Below are 16,837 nucleotides of genomic sequence, written 5' to 3' on the forward strand. Positions count from 1 at the left end.
GCACAATGAGCAAACACAGGGGTGGGAGAGCGAGATCTTCCGTGCGCTGCCTCTGGCGGATGGAACAGGGTGGGCTCCTCCAGTGAGAAGAGCATCAGTTCCAAGCTGTGAAGAATGCCCTGGAGTTGGGGCTTGTCCTAGGCCTGTTTCACGGGGGAAGGGTTGGGAGTGGGGAGAGTGTGGAGACAGGTGGGATCCTCAGGCAGAAGGTCCTCTGGACCTCACCACAGCCCTCACCCTGTCACTTTTAGACACTGCTGTGCTGTGGGTTGGGTTGCCCACCACGTCAGCATTGCCTTCTAGTTCAACTCTCCTGCTCAAAAACTATCGATGGCTCCCCATTGCCTGGAGAATAAGTGTAAATTTAAAGCATGGCCTTGAAGGGTCACAACTGTTGGGCCCTAATGTATAACTGTCCAGGTTTTTCCTTCACAAAGCGTCCTTGCTCTCTGCCCAATTTCCACCGCCCACTGTGTCCCACTCTCAATCCCCGCTCCCCACCTCTATATCCTCCCTTAACACTCACTATTCTGACACCGGACCACTTGTGTACCTGGCATGCCCTGTTTCCCGGCCTCCCTATGCTTGCTCATGCTTTCCCTTGCTCTCGTTGTGCCTTTCCCGCCTCTCACAGCTTCTGCAATCTTATCCATCCTCCAAGATGTCGCCTCCTCCATGAAGCCTTTTCAGACCGGCTCTTTCACTTCCCGGCCGACATCCACTTTGCATCGTCTGTGCTCTCTGGTCAATTACTGGCTCTGTAAGCCACGGGTGCCCACCAATGTGAAGGGTTCTGTTGACCCTCCTAGGCTATCCCTGTTAGCACAGGAGACTCGCACTCTGAGCCCCTGGGGGGTTGGGAGCATTTGGCTCCCTAGATGGACTGTCAACCATTTCAAGCCTGGCATTTCCTCTCTTACAGTGTATGCAGGAGGTGCTCACTAAGTGTGTACACTAAATTTAATTTAGTAGAACCCACGGAGGGGTGTGGGTGCGAAGTTTGTGTCCTTGGCAGTTGGACAGATGTCAGGGGCAGGGAAGGGCATGCGCTGGGTAGGGTCCAAGCCAAGGCCCATTTCCCCACTTGAGGGCCTGGCAGGCAGCAGGAACAGGGCGGGGACATCCTCTACCTGGCACAGGAAGAGGTCCCACTGATACCACCCATCAGGTTCCATCCCGTGCTTGGGCCCAGTCAGCTTTGTGTTCAGATCTCACCCTTGGTTTCATAAATGCACTTTAATCTGTGGGCCAGAAAAGCCGGTTGTGGGCCCCAGGCGATAGCTCAGGCAGGAAACTCCCACTATACCTAGCTGGGCAGCTGAGCAGGTGAAGCCAACTCACTGGGCCCCCTAGTGAACCAGCCACCAAGCCAGAGATAGGATCAGCTGGGTGGGGCAGGAGCATCCTCTAAGCTGCCCAGAGACCAGGCAGGGCTGGGCACACCCTCTCTCTCCCAGGCTTCGCGGGAGGAACAGCTGGGGGCACCTGCCCTTGACCAACTCTCCTCACCAAGGATTTGGACAATGATTTTCTTTCTTTACCTTCTGACTTTAGGAGCCCTGGCCATGATCCCTGCCTCCCATGAGGCCCCTGCCCACAGCTCCTATGGTTCCGAGCCATGTGACTAAATAGAGTTAAGAAGGCAGGCATCTTGCCCCGCACCCCCGGGTGCAGGACATTGATTAGCTGAAGGGAGGGGGCTTATCCTAAAGTTGTGAGGGTCAGCATCCTCTCCCTGCCACCCTCTGTTCCCACAACTGGTTATTCTGAGCTTCTAGGGGCAGAAGATTGCTGACCCAAGGGCCAGACCCCTTGCTGGTCCCTGCATTTCCAAGATCTGAAGACCAAGGATACTAAGAAGCGTGGGCCAGGGTTCCCTATCTGCTCATCCACCTTAACCCCTCCCTGGGCAATCCCAGCCAATGCTAAGAGGCATCCAGAGGGTGGAGCTCTGAGTCAGAGTATAAATTCCCAGTCTCACCACCCAGCTGGAGAGCCGCCACGATGCTCCAGAAGCAGATACTCGCCTGGGTCTCCCACTACCTGCCAGACCCACACCAAGCAGAAAATGACAGACCCTCAGCCACCTGCGCCTTGGAGGTGAGGAGGCGGTGGTGGGCAGGTGGGGCCAGGAGCTGAGGGCAGGAGACAGGCTCAGGGAGGCTGAGGGCATTGTGGACTTCAGAGACATGGGGCTCCTCTGCCGGAGCAGCGCCCACCTAGCACCCAAGGACATGGTCTGGCCCAGGTGGGGCTGGGGCTCTGGGGCGGTTGGCCCAGCTGTGGGTACCCACCGGCTTGACAAAATGCCATTGAGTGGCTCAGGGCCATCCTGGGCCCAGGCCAGCAGCCAGGTAGACAGTGCTCAGCACTGCCAGGAGTGAGTCCACGTTTGGCCTATCCCAGCAGCGAGCAGGCACTTGCCCTGTGGACATCCTAACTGCCCTGCTGTGTGAGTGTGCGGAGTGACGTCTTGTGAGGATCAGTGACGTGGGCCAAGAGGGCTCCCATCTGGGTCTGTAGTCAAGACTCCTGGGTCTCTCCAGCTCCTCTCAGCCTGGCAGGAAGACCCCAGGTTCATGGTCAGATTGCCAGGGCTCTGGAGCAGCCCCTCCCTGGCTTTCCTCTCTTATCTCACTCTTGTAATTTGCTTTAGACACACCATGCCAAGGACTGTCAGCAGCAACTTATTTCTCATTACCTTCCGCAACCCACGCTAAATCACCGAATGAGATGAGTGCAGCCCTGAAAGTGCCTTGTCTTTGGGGTGGGGGGAGATGGAGACCCTGATCAGTCTCCAAGGAGCCCAGGAGGGGAGCTCAGTGCTGTGTGATGTCAGTGCCCCGCTGCCCTTCAGGAGTGTACCCACTTTTCTCCACAGCCCTCGGGGAAACTTTACTTAGCAGCTAAATAGCCCTCACTGGCATCCTAGGAAGACTTTTATAAATCCTTCACATTATGGCATCTGTTGTTTGCAGAGCTAATAACTGGCTAGAGAATTCAGAAAATGAAAAGCGGATGTTACCTGGGAAGGGACAGAGTAGATCTGAGAAGGCTTCATGGAGGAGGAGGACAGCACTTGCTCCTCCCTCTCCAGTCTTACTGAGCCTCCAAGAGCCTGGGCTGGGCTGTGGGGTCCCTCCCCAAAAGGGACAGAGCTTACCCCAAAGGGGGAGTGAAGCAACAGAGAACTGCGTCTGTCCCTCTCAGCTCCTGGAGGGTCCATGACTCAGAGCGGGACTTTTTGCCCTGACCCCTCACTTAGCCTGGATGGTAAAAAAGAAAACAGGCTCCTTACAGGTCACCCCTGGTCTCAAACTAGCTGGGAAATGTCCATGGGCCCCCAGAGTCCCCACCCCAATGGCCTCCTTGTAAGAAAGGCCTGCACATCCTGGAAGCTCTCTCCCTGCTGGTCAGAGCTCCGACACAGTGTCGAAAGGGACTGTGGATCCACCCAGTCTCTGGGACAGAGGAGATGGCATCACCAGCCGGGCCTGCTCTGGGAAGCCCTGGGGAGAAGAGTTCCCACAGGCTCCACGGGAGCTGTCTTCCCCTCTTTAGCACCAGACCTTGTGGGCTGGCTTGGTTAGGGTAGGCCTGCCCCCAGGATGGGCATCGGACCTACCCCTTCCCTACTCCCACCGTCACCTGGGAGCATGACCCTGAGTGACTATCTGTGACTAAACATCCATCTAACTTGCAGTGGTGGCTACATTCTTGGCATGTAAGGAGAGTCCTGAATTGGGAGTCGAGGGTTTTACTCCTGCCTCTGCTATGAACTAGTCTAGGGCATGAGCTGGGACAGGACTGGATTCACGGTGAGGGCCGGCGTCCAGGGGGCTGCACTCCGGGAGACCTGCGCCTGAGTCCTGTCACTCCTGGGCTGTGTGGCCCTGCATGAGATGCAGCTTCTCTCAACTCAGTCTTCTCTGCAAAGCGGGCATCACAGCACCTTCTCAGCACAGGGGGAGGCTACAGATGCAGTGCACCCAGTGCCGCCAGGCCTCGCACCCTGAGAGTAACGGAGTGTGTTCTCCAGCCTCCCTGCCACAAGGTCCAGCTATAAAGTGAGGGGTGGGAAGGATACCCCTGGATTGCACGATCGCCTCTTCTGAGAGTCAGGGGGTTAGATCTTCTCCCCATGAGCCGGTGATGCCCTCTGTCCCGAGGAGGCCTGGAGGGAAATGAAGTCCTGGTGAGATCAGCCCCAGGGACCAGGGCCTGGGAGGCGGGCAGAGCAATGTGTGTCTGCAGCCTAAGGAGCCCAGGAAACTGCTCCCAGCCGTCCTCCCCACACAGCAGTTACATGCACCTCTGTACCGTTTGCCGGAGTCCCTGCCTGGTGCTCCAGCGCACCGAGTGCTCCCTAGTCCTCACCCCAGGACCCCCAACACCCCGTGGCCCGCAGGATTCAGGCCTGTCCCTGCTCCAGGGCTGCAGCCCAGCTGGCACGGTGCCTGGCCATGCCTGTCGTTAGGTATTTCAACTTTCACCCTGATAGCTAGCGAGGGCATCCTGTCCTAGGGGCCGGCTTGTCCAAGTCCCTGAAGTTCTTACCCTTAGCGCCATGGCTGCCCGTACACTTGCTTTCCTTAATCTCTGATTCCCATCTGCAGAGTCACAGACATTGTGCTTTGTTCTTTTGTATTTTTCTATTGTGTATCAGTTGCCTCTGGGGCCATGAATTTGCTTATCTCTAGCACCATGCCAACTGAGCACATCACAGCAGGAGCAAAATACTCATTTTAGGCCGAGAAGGTCATTTTTCACAGTCCTGGTTCCTGGAATCCTCTGGGCCCAAGACCTGAGTCCCCTGTTCCCTCTGCCTTCCTCCTTCCCTCCTCTGGGCTCTCTCTCCAACCCGCCAGGCTCTCTCTCCCTGCTGGGAGATGGAACAGGGCTTTGTAGAGGCCTTTGAAATTGGGTCTCTCCTGCAAATGCCTGGGCTAGAAGGCGTGATTTGAGGCTCAAGGCAGACCACAGGAGCCCTCTGTGGCTGCTAGAAAATGGAACCTTCTCGCCGAAACCGGTTTGGCTCAGTGGATAGAGCATCGGCCTGCGGACTGAAAGGTCCCAGGTTCGATTCCGGTCAAGGGCATGTACCTGGGTTGCGGGCAGGAGGCAGCTAATCGATGTTTCTCTCTCATTGATGTTTCTAACTCTCTATCTCTCTCCCTTCCAATCTGTAAAAAATCAATAAAATATATTTATTAAAAAAAAAGAAAATGGAACCTTCTCCAAGAACCCTTCTGGCTCCGATGTTCCCTGGCAGTTTAAAAAGGAGAGGCCATGGGCTCTGTCTGTTGAGCACAAGTGGGAAAATGGTCAGAGTTTGGGGTTCTTTGGGGGGCATTGGGGAAATTCAAGGTAAACAGAAGAATCTGTCAGGAAAATAGATTCTAAGACCAAGGGCAGCACCTGTCTTCATGTTTGCCGAGCGCCACTTTCAGGTGAGATGACAGGATAGTCATGGGTAGGAACATGGCCTTAAGAATTAGAACTGAATTCAAGCTGAGCTCCTCTGATTCTAGCTGAGTGCCTGGAGCCAAAGGACTCAGGCTCAGGCTCTCCACCTGTAAAGCGAGGCTAATAACAACGGCCTCATGGGGTGTTGTAAGGTTTGAGGGTGACAAATGTAGAAGTTGTATACACAATACCTGGCAGATGGCAGACCCTCAGCCGGTGGTCACTGATGTGGATACTGTTGCTGAGTGGTCAACGCCAGAGGAAGTCATCAGGGTAGATGACAGCTGAGGCCTTTACTTGGAAGGCAGTGAGACCTCAAGTGAGGTCCTGTGGGAAGCTACATAGGCTCATTCCCTTCCGGAGAAGACACAAGAGAGCAGGGCAGGGCCAAGGACCGCCCCTCCTGGAGGCAGGAGAAGGATAGTGATGGCTGAGAGGACCATGGCCCTGAATCCAGAGCCCTTCAACACAATGAAATGACCCTGAGGACTGCCCCCTGCCTGGTTAAAGCCTTGGGCGGCTCCACATTGGAGCCCTCTAGTTGCCCTCTGAGAAAGTGGGCCAGTGGGAACAGGCTAGGCCAGAACTGCTCTCCTGGGTGCAGGCTGACTCCTCCTTCCCTCCCAGATCAGGCCATGATACCACTCTGCTCAGGTGCGGAGTGAGAGGTAAGAAACCCACTATGCCCAGAAGGGGGCTGGACAAAGGCCACAGCCATATTTCTAGGACCAGAAGAGAAGTGGTCTGTGTGTCCTTTGGCCCAAGTTACGAAGCTCAAAACAAAACCCTGTTAGAGCATGTTATTGACTATGAAGATAGTCAATATTTTAGAGTTAATCTTACCAAAGGAATCTTTTTTTAATAGAAAGCGTTATTGTTGAAAGTATTACATATCCCCCTTCTTTCCCTCATTGACTCCCTCCAGCCCACCCACCCCCAACCCCTGCCCCAGGCCTTCACCCCCCCATTGTCTGTGTTCACAAAAGGAATCTTTAAACTAACTGTCAGATTGGCTTTGATTCTCTAATTCTGAGTCAGCTGTTGGGGAGAGAGGAGAAAGAGACCCTCAAATTGGCTTATATCTCTCTCAGCAGCTAAGCAACAGCCTTCCCAGTCATCATTCTATTGTTGCTGGTTAAAGTTAACCCCAGGAGAGGCTGGAAGGGCAGACATCAAAATGATAGCAGTTCTCAAGACAAGTAAAAAATATTGTAACTATGTGCAATGATGGATGTTAACTAAACTTATTGTGGTGATCATATCAAATCATTATGTTGTACACCTAAACCTAGTACAGTGTTATATGTCAATTATATTTCAAATTTTAAAGTATACATGTATCAACACCTCTATTACAAAGGTTTTATGATGATTAGAAACAAAGAAAAGTGTCTGACAAATAGTGTTTAATAGATGCTAGCTATTACAAATATTATTATCCTATATAATAAAAGGCTAATATGCAAATTGTCCCCTCAGGAGTTCAACCCCCCGGGAGTTTCTACTGCTCGCTATGACATACACTGACCACCAGAAGGACGGCCCCAGCTGGCAGCCGGCAGCCGGGGGTGGGGGGTTGGGGTGGGGAAAAGGAAGGCCCCGATTGGCCCTGATCTCCAGCCAAACCTAGGGACCCTACCCATGCACAAATTTTGTGCACCAGGCCTCTAGTCTCTGATAATAGTCAAGGCAGGTGAACTATCAGTGGACGGTCTGGGTTGAACATATAAATAATTATTATAATGATAAAAATTTTTAATGATAATTTCTGAGTGGTAAGATTATGGGTACTCTTTTTCTTCATACTTTTGTTTTTCCAAAACCCTAATATTATTTTAAATAGAGAGGAATTGTATCCTCTTAAAAAGTATAGAGTGATTTTAGCAACACAGAGAGGACTATGTGTAGTGTAAAGGTTCCAGTTCAGAGGCCTCTTTAATATAGTCGCTCAGTGAGTTGGAGGAGTTCAGTGGCATCTACCGAGGGCACAGGCTGGGAGTGGATTGGAAAAAAGACTCATCTAAGCCAAACTTTTATGGAAAGGGCTTCAGATCCCTAGATTCAAGCAGAAAAGACATGAACAGAACAGGCACGAAGCTGTCCCTCTTCCAGATATGCTCGCTCAGAGTGGGGTTAAGAGGAACCCCCTTATCTCGATGCCTGGGATCCCCTGGGGACCAGAGAGTCCTCCAGGGCCCAGAAGTGTGGGTTGACTGGGGAGGCCTCTGGAGGCCAGGCAGTGGGAGCCTATGGGCAGCTGGAGATGTTCTCCATCAAGGCCACCTGCCATCATTGCCTTGATAGTGAGTCCACTGTCTTCTCAATCCACAGGAGGGGCTGTCTCCATGCTACCTGCTAACAGTGAGGGTCATCCGGATGAGAAATGTCCGGCAGGCTGACATGGGTGAGTATCTTCCTTTCACTTCCCTCCTCCTTCTCTGCCTGTGCGGTCTGGATGGAGAAATGGTATGTGCATACATGTGTGTGTGTATTTCAGACTTTTGGGGTCTCAAACAGATTAGCTGTGACCTTGGCACTACCATGGTTCCCCTGTCACCTCACTCTCCTCCACTGCCCTCTCCCTGGTATCCATTTCCAGGAGCTCCAGCGTCTCCCACACTGGGCACTCCTTGCTCTACATGAGTTGAGGAACTGTTTGGGGTAAAGGGAAGGAGAATCCCTCAGGCGTCTTTGGACCAGCTGCCAGCCTAGTCCTAGTGCTCCTCCTCAGGACTCACTACCATATTGGGTTCTAGGGTCCGAGCCAGAAGCCCCACACCCCCAGTTCTGCAGGTCAGCCCCATGGTGTGGTTGACTCACCAGGGCTGCTTATACAGTGTTTTCTTGCAGCCTTAACTTCCCCTTCCTCCCAGCCCCTGCAGCATGCCTAGGCCATGGGAGCCCAGGGAAGTCTCTAGCTTCAGCATTTGGGTGAGCAGGCTGCTCCCCCATGCCTGGCTTTGGGTGGTATTTCAAGAGATAATAGGAGCCAAAAGCCCTTCCAATGCTTCCCCCATCTTCCCTCAAAGAGGAGAAGGCTTGGTGTCAAGGCCCCACTGCTGAGGGGCTACCCCACTCACCGGTGACCCTATATGGGTGGCCCAACAGCGAGCAGGATTCCCCAAAGCTTTGTTATACTCTCACTGCCCCGGGATTCAACTCAGAGTGGCAGAGAATACACAGAGCCATGATACTTTTTTAAAGTTTTTGTTTATTGATTTGAGAGGGGGGAAGGGGTAAGGGGAGGAGAGAGAGAAAGAAAGAGAGAGAGAGAGAGAGAGAGAGAGAGAGAGAGAGAGAGATCCACTTATTTATGCATTCATTGGTTGATACTTGTATGCACTCTGACTGGGGATTGAACCCGTAACCCTGGTGTATTGGGGTGACACTCTAACCAACTGAGCTGCTAAGCCAGGGACATCTCTGCCCAAAGTGAATATAGAATAGTCATAGAATATGGCATTCTAACCTTGTCACTACATAATTAAAACCCAGAGGAGGACAATGAAAACTGCCAGTAGTTAAGGAAGTCTGCACTGGGGACCTGGGTCTGAGAGGGGCAGGCTGTGAGCATCCAGAGGCTCAGGGAGACCAGTCTGGAGAGGGGCCATCCTGACGAGGAGAGGGGAATGTCTTCCCAGGCACCTGCTGGGGGCCAGCCTAGGCGAGACATCCAAACACCATTTGCTCCTCTTCACAACCTGAGGGTAGTTCTGTAAAGCCCATTTTGCACATGAGGGTTAATGAAAGTGTTGGATCCCAGGACTGAAGAGCTGGGGAATAGAGGGGGCAAGCCAGGAGAAGGAGGCCGGGCCATTGGTGGAGTGGGAGGAAGCCAGGCAGAGGAGAGATCAGGATCTAAGTGATGTGGTGCCCGAGCTCTTGAAGGAGGAATTGCATGACTTCCCAGGGCTCCTATGCAGATTGTGCTGGAGCCCAGGTGGCCAGAGCTGAGACACTTGCTGGGAAGCTGTCCTATCGCTGCTGCTGCTGTGCAGGGTTGAGTGTAAAGGAGGGAGGGCCCTGGAGCCCTAGAGAAAGCAAAGGGATCAGACAGAATTCAGACCAAGTCGCCTGGATGGTGAGTGTCCACAGCCCATTCCAGCAGGAGCAGTTGGAGCCAAAGTCCAGCTTGGGCCTAGCTCTGTGGATGGGGCCACCCAAGGGCCAGGGATTTCTCCTCGGGCTTCTCAAGGCCTCCCAGCCCACCAGGAGTGATCCGAGGAGTCTGGAAGTGTCCCCCGGGCTTGGGGCCTGGCTGCCTCTTTCACCTCTATTGCCCCTGCCACACTTCACTCCACTCCCCTCAAGGACAGCCCCGGCTTTCCCACGCCCGCAGCTGCACACCGGCCTCCACCCCTCTCCGGGTGTGTCGGTCCCAGCCCTGCCTATACCTGTGTCCAGAGCCTTTCTATCTTCTCCCTGTCATACCCCTGCCAGAGGTAGGGGGATGGAGGAGGAGACAGCCAGAGAAAGGAGCTGAGGTCTGGCTCCACCACCCCGTCTTCCCCTTCCCCACATGTGCCTGGGCACACAGGCTGCCTTTTGAGGGTACCTGGTCCCCTTTGAGCACCCTTAGTTGTTGATTTTTTCTTCCTTTCCCCTGAGGAGCAGGACTGGGCATACATGGTGCCTGGTGCCAGCCCGGAGACATTGTGTCTAGTCTCCATGGCTGGGCTCTGTTGCTACTTTGCCGGGTGAGATTTGAGACTATCCTGATGCCTTCCAGGTCCTGGGTTACCCTGGCCCCAAATTGTTCCCTTCTGGCCTGTGTCAAAAGCACGTTACTCTCTGGTTCCACCTCTAATGTGTGTCTAAATTTGCAAGAGTTCAAGGAGCCTGAAAAGGATGAGATTGAGGGATGAGATTCAGCGATGACCCCCACCTTGTCAGGGAGCGTCCCGCCCACACCTTGGCCAGAACTGGGAGGGAGTCTGCCCAGAAGCCTCCTAGCCATAAAATGTTTTTATTCCTCTTGGGAAAATAAATTAAAATGCAAACCAGCACCCCAAGGGATGTGAGGCAGGTATCTGCAGAGGTATTAGCGAGACAGTGTTCTCAGCATCTCTGGAGATCATTGCATCACTTTTGCCACCCACCTTCCAGGAAAGGATACATGTCACCAGATGAGCAAGCCTTCTGTCACTCCCAGAGGATTAGAACCAATCTATGCCTAGGAAATCCCCTGCAGTCCCTGAAATTCTCAGAACTGGGTCACCGTTGCTTAACCATTATTCTCCATTGCAGACATGATGGTCCCTGTCCTTACAGTCAGCTAATGACACCTGCCATCTGGACCCGTCTGGATTTCCTCCACCACCCCTCCCTCTCCAATTACCTCTTCTTTGGGCTGCATTCTCCTCCTTCCCACCTTGTTGGGGTGGGGATGGGAACCGCTCCCTGCACAAGGACTGAAAAACAAATTAACGCTTGAAGTGTGGGTGTCTGATCAGCCCTGCCTCTTCCAAGCCAAAGTGCTGAGGTTTTATTTAATGGGTTAACGGGAGAATTTTAGGTGTGGACTGAGATAGCAAAGGGATTTTAGGGGGAAGGGGGCCTTTACAGGGTCCATTATGTCGTGCTAAGCAAATGGGTGTGCAGTTGGTGGGGTTGCTGCCTGTAGGCTTCTAGCGTACAGAAGGCAGAACAAGGAGAAGGCTACAGGCCCAAGAGGAGGGCCAGTATCCAGAAAAAGCTTTGGGAGGGGCCCTGGAGGGCTGAGTAGATCCCAGGGAGGCTCCCTGTGGGCAGAGGGATTAGGCACGGCAGCTTTCATACTTGTCTGCGTGACTCAGCCTGGAAATCTGGGGTACCGGGATAGCCCAATAGCAGGAAGTTGGGCTTTTGCATGCATTCATTTACTCAGTGAATATCTCGTAAGCGCTGACACATGGTCTTCCGGGCCTGCCAGTGTTCTGGGTGCAGTGTTAGCCAGTGCTCTGCCAGAGGAAGAGCAGGGGGCTCAAGGTAAAGAGGGGCACCTGGCCCAGGCATGGGGGCTCAGGGAAGGTTTCCAGAAGAGTTTCCTTCTGAAACCCAAAGAGACTAGCCAAGGGAAGGGAATTCTAGGCAGAAGGAATGACAAAACAGCATGGCACCTTGTGAGACCTACAAGTGATTGGGTTTTGCTAGAGTCTCAAATGCAAGTGTGAGCACCTCTGTGTGTACATACGTGTGTGTGTGTGTGTGTGTGTGTGTGTGTGTGTTTGTGTGTGTTTGGGGGCAGGGCACAGGCTGGGTTGTAGGGAGGGTGGATAAATGAGGCTGAAGCTGGGGAAGTTGGCAGGGCAGCCCTGTTGAGTGGTTGGGACTCCGTCCTGAGGGCAGGTGGGGAGTGACATGGTCTGATCTACAAAGATCCCTCTGGTTTCTCTTGAGAGAAAAGATCAGAGTAGAGGAAGACAGAAGACAGGGTACCTAGTGGGGAAGAGGCAGCAGAGATGAAGGTGGCCTGCACCAAGGCAGTGGCAGTGCCAGGAAGGAGATGTAGATGGAGCGATCAAAGGAGTTAAATCAATTCAATGCAAGAGTCAAGGACAGTCCTTGGTGTCTGGCCTGGACACCGGAGTTGGCGATGAGGAGTAAGCAGCGGATTGGCCACAGAGGGAAGATGGGGGTCATTATTTTTTTTATTCTGTTTGGGTTTTGGTCATTCTTTGTGTCTGAATTAAATGATGAGTGTGACATATAAAGGATAGTGTCATCTCACCCTTATTCAATGGCAGGAGGGCTGCAAATTCCAATTCACTGAGTAGTAAGCCCTCAGAGGTTAACCAGACATTGGGGCTAAAATCAGAAGCTAGGGGTGCTTGTGATGCAATCCCTGGTGAAGAATTATGGTAAAGTCCTCAGTGTGGTGGCAATGTAGGAGTAAGTCAGTCCGGGGATACACACCTCTGGTTCCATTCTCACAGAACATCACTGATAACCATTGGATCAGTCTTACCAGTACAGAACTCTCATGCCCACGCCATCTTTACCTCTAGAGGACTCTCTGACACTGGAAGCTATTGCCTTTACTCGTTTTCTGTGCATCTGATGTGAGCTCTGGGAATTAGCCCAGCAGGCTGCTGGGAGAGTAACAAGGGCAACCATGGCACCTCTTTCTCCCTCCTCCCAGGTAGAATGGAAAGAGAGAACCAGGCTGGGTTGCTGTTTTTCACCCTATGCCTTCTGGTGCTCCAGCCAAAAGACCTGGGAGGCTTTCTTCCACTTTGGGAGGGCTTATTGGGATCACAGCCCTTGTCCCTTCTTCAGAGCACATCCAGCATCAGCACACTTGGGTTATTCATTTCAAATGGGGAAAAAAGTATGTGGCTCCATGTGATGGTTTCTTGGGTCACACACCTCATGCTGGAAAGCCAGTGTAGGTATGAAGAGCCCAGCAGGGGCAGTTGAGACATGTAGTTGTACGTAGATGGTGGTCCCTGCTCCTGGATCCTACTGAATAGCTGTTCCCTCTGAGCCCTTTCCCACTGTGGTCCTCTGGGCTGACTCCCAATAGACTATGCCCCTTCTAATCCCTGCTTCTCCTCAGCCCAGAGGAAGAGCTGAGCCCTACTTTGGTTCCCCTGGGGCCCTGGGTTAATGCAAGAGGTAAACTGGACCTTTTGGGGCTGATCCTCCAGAGCTTTCCCTAGCAGAGAGAAAACCGTGCAGCCATGCCTTGTCCCAAACCAGAGAGCCAGGGTGCTTCTGACAAAGGTCAGAGGCCGTGTGTGTCCATGAGAACAGTCGGTGAGACCTGTGTCCACCTATGTGAAACATCTAGCCTGCAGTCTGTGACTGTCTTAGGGTTCTGGAACAAAAACTTCTGCAGTCAGACTCATGAGTTAGGAGAGGACCTGAAGCTGAGACAAGGCCTTCTTGCTCTGGAAGTGACTTGCCTGAAGTTCCCTTCTGACTCTGCACTCTCTTCTCTGGACCTGGGTTGGCACCTCACCCCTCCCTCCCACCCTTGTCTTCATTGGACAGTGAGCCAGACAGACTGCTATGTGAGCCTCTGGCTGCCTACCGCCTCTCACAAGAAGCTGAGGACTAGGACCATCTCCAACTGCCCAAACCCAGAGTGGAATGAAAGCTTCAACTTCCAGATCCAGAGCCAAGTGAAGGTGAGATGTGGAGGACTGCACCTGTCCGCCCTGCCTGCATTTCTACTCCCCTCTTTGCCTGCTTAGCCTTCTCGTTGCTTATGTGTCCTTCTTATGCCCATTTATCTTTCTTTCTGCCTACTTCTGTCCTCCTATTAACTTGTCTTCCTGCTCACCCATTCCCTTCAGCCTGTCTCATATTTGTCCTTCTCTGAGTCTGCTTATCTTTCTACCTTCTTTCTTGTCTCTCTTGTCCTTCTACCTAATTGTGTCTGGGACTGGGTGTCTCCTGTCCCCAACTAGAGTGTGTTTCCAGTACTTTCCAGAACATACTGCAAGCAGGAGAATACACAAAGAGAAAAGCCATTCTAGTCATTAGGCCCGAGGTCAGTCTAATTCCATCCAGAGGGCCTCCTCTATCATAATTTTTTTAGATTGCTTTATTCTTTCTAATTTCTTGGGGGTGTGTGCTTACATTTGTTGATTTATTTCATGGTGTTGGTCCTATTCAGATATATGGTGACCCCGCGTAGAGTTCCCGTCTCCTTGTGGGAGAATTCTCCCTTGAGCGCCCTGAGTCATGGCAGCCTTGGCGGAGGACTCCTTATGAGAAACTCTGCCTCTTCATGGAGGCATCAACCATCTGAACACTTGAGACCTGGGAGCTCTAGCCAGCTTCCTGCTTTCACAGTTTAGGCATTTCTGGTTCATGACAAGTACTTTATATATTTATTGTTTTAAACATATCTATCATATATGTGGTTTTGGCAAAAGGAGGAGATTTCTGTGTGGGCTCAATTGGCCATCTTGAAATTAGAATTTGGGCTTCCTTTGTCTAAATATCTAGGGGGCTACTGGGTTGGTTCTGGACATACTTGGGTTTCTAGTAATTACAAGGTCACAGATCTCATTCAGTTGCAAACCCCCAGAACCACCTCATGTCCACCAAACAGGGACCAAAGAGGCAAACCCAGTTCCTGCCCACATCTCCCAGGATCCTTAGAAAAAGAGGCCTCAGAAGCTAATCCATGTTACCTGAGACCATTGACCTCAGAGTTCAGTCAGATGATGGGGTAGGTGCTCAACTCCTGACATGCTGCCTTGGGGCCCTCCATGAGATCTCATTGGGAGCTGGTGAGCCAAAGAATAGAGTTCCAACACCTCACCCCAACCCCATCAAGCATCGGAATGCCTATGATCTTTGGCACAACACTCCCTGGATGTTAACATGCTAGCTTCCCTCATCTGGGTTTTCTAACACCACAGGGGCTGTCTTCAGCTCCCTGAGGCCCTGGTACTGAATACATTCCATATCCTGGCAGGAGTCTTGCTTGCTCTGCCCTTCTGTTCTTCTTCCAGGTAAAATGAAATCCCTCCCACTTCACAGGCCCCTGCCAAGCTTGCAAAATCCTCCAACAGGGGAGTCAGAGCAGAGGGGCAGGAAGGTTTTAGAGAGAGTTTGAAAGGTTGGAGTAGACGCTTTCCTCTTTAAATTCATTTCCCTACTAATGTATCTCACTTCTGAGCAGGGACCTTCGTGCTGGCCCCTGTACCTCAGACCCACCTCCTGGCTAGGACTGAGGTCAGGCCCCTTGTCCTGAGAATGGGTCAATGGGTCAGTGCAATCACTGTAACCAGACTTGTACCCTGCGTTCTCCCCTAGAATGTGCTAGAGCTGAGCGTCTGCGATGAAGATGCAGCGACACCAGATGACCATCTCCTGACAGTTCTCTATGACCTCACCAAGCTCTGCTTCAGGAAGAAAACCCATGTGAAGTTCCCATTCAACCCAGAGGTCGGTACAGCTGCCAAGCCCCTCAGCCTCCTGCTTCCCTGATGCTTTTCCATGGGCTCCTCTCTGTGTAACGGCCAAGTCAGAGAAAGATAACTGCTGATCCAAATCCCCGCTCTATTGCTTACTAGCTTTATGACCTTGTGGAAGTTATTGAATTCCTCTGAGTTCTTTTTCCTTGTCCATACAAGGGTGATATTAGTACCTACCGCACAGGGTGACTGTGAGACTTAGCCGGGAAAACGTGGCTAAGGCACCTAGCATTGGTCACAGTACAGAACAGAGATGCAATAGTGTTGATTCCCTTTCCTCTTTCCCAGGGGACCAGGACAGAGGAGAGTAAAGGAGGGCAAATCTGCAGTTCAGAGAAAGTCTGAGCTGGAAAGGACCAGAATGTTGCAGATTCACTCATTCAACAAATACTTGAATGGCCACTGTGGACCGGCAGGGACGGGGCCCCTACCCTTCAGAGCTGAACTTTCTGGGGGCCATGTCACAGCTCTTCCTTACCCCTGGCACAACCCTTTGGGAAGGCAGGAGACCATTATGAAGTAGAATAATGGGGATAGAAGATGAAAGGGAAATGTTCTGGGTATAAGAGTTTGATGCTGGGGTTGGGGGTCATCTCCGTACCCTGACCCTCCCCTGCGCGGTCAGCAATGTGCTTGGTGTTAAAGACTTGGGGACAGCAGAAGGTAGAGAGGACAAGAGCCAGGAGCAGCTGACCCACTCTCCATGTTAGCAGGACAGCTTCGTGGGAAGGATGGGGCAGGTTCACAGAGGCTCCTGGGGCAGCTCGCAGCTCACAGCTGCCCTCCCTTCCTCCCCCACAGGGCATGGAGGAGCTGGAGGTGGAGTTCCTGTTGGAGGAGAGGTGAGTGGCCCACAGTCCTGACCCCCTAGTTGCATTTCAGTTGTATTTCATTTGCTGTCTTCCCCTCTTCCACTCTCTCCCCTGGCACTCACCTCAGACACTTCGCTGTGTATTAGAATCACTGAGAGCCTTTAAATACTGTAGGTGCCTGGGTCCCATTCCTACTCATCCTGTTCTACTGACACCAGTTTTGCTTTAAAGCTCTAATACTCTGGCCAACCCCCTGCCTTAGCTCCCCTACCTTCCTGAGAGTGGCCTCTGGAAGAATTCCTGCCACCATAGTGATCAGGGCATACTGAGGCCAGGCAGAGAAAGAGGTCAGGACCAAGGGGCCTCCTCCTTGACCCAGAACTGTTAGAACAAACTCCCCCAAACTTTGGCCTAGACTCTAGACCAGCCGTGGGCAAACTACAGCCCGCGGGCCGGATCCGGCCCGTTTGAAATGAATAAAACTATTGAAAAAAAAGACCGTACCCTTTTATGTAATGATGTTTACTTTGAATTTCTATTAGTTCACACAAACACTCCATCCATGCTTTGTTCCGGCCCTCCGGTCCAGTTTAAGAACCCATTGTGGCCCTCGAGTCAAAAAGTTTGCCCACCCTCCTGTCATTT

General features: G+C 52.3%; 1 protein-coding gene across 1 annotated transcript in view; it reads left to right on the forward strand.

Annotated features, from left to right (window-relative positions):
- The first annotated feature begins 2,004 nt into the window (after nucleotides 1-2,004).
- The window catches only part of PLA2G4E (phospholipase A2 group IVE), a 38,082-nt gene continuing 23,249 nt past the window's right edge, over nucleotides 2,005-16,837 (forward strand). Inside the window, exons 1-5 of the mRNA XM_015557634.1 lie at nucleotides 2,005-2,100; nucleotides 7,798-7,870; nucleotides 13,441-13,577; nucleotides 15,220-15,351; nucleotides 16,182-16,222. Coding sequence (XP_015413120.1) covers nucleotides 2,005-2,100; nucleotides 7,798-7,870; nucleotides 13,441-13,577; nucleotides 15,220-15,351; nucleotides 16,182-16,222 — 479 coding nt within the window. The remainder of the gene's footprint in view (nucleotides 2,101-7,797; nucleotides 7,871-13,440; nucleotides 13,578-15,219; nucleotides 15,352-16,181; nucleotides 16,223-16,837) is intronic.

This window comes from Myotis davidii, unplaced genomic scaffold (genome assembly GCF_000327345.1).
Source record: "Myotis davidii unplaced genomic scaffold, ASM32734v1 scaffold46, whole genome shotgun sequence".
In the NCBI taxonomy this organism is placed as follows: domain Eukaryota; kingdom Metazoa; phylum Chordata; class Mammalia; order Chiroptera; family Vespertilionidae; genus Myotis; species Myotis davidii.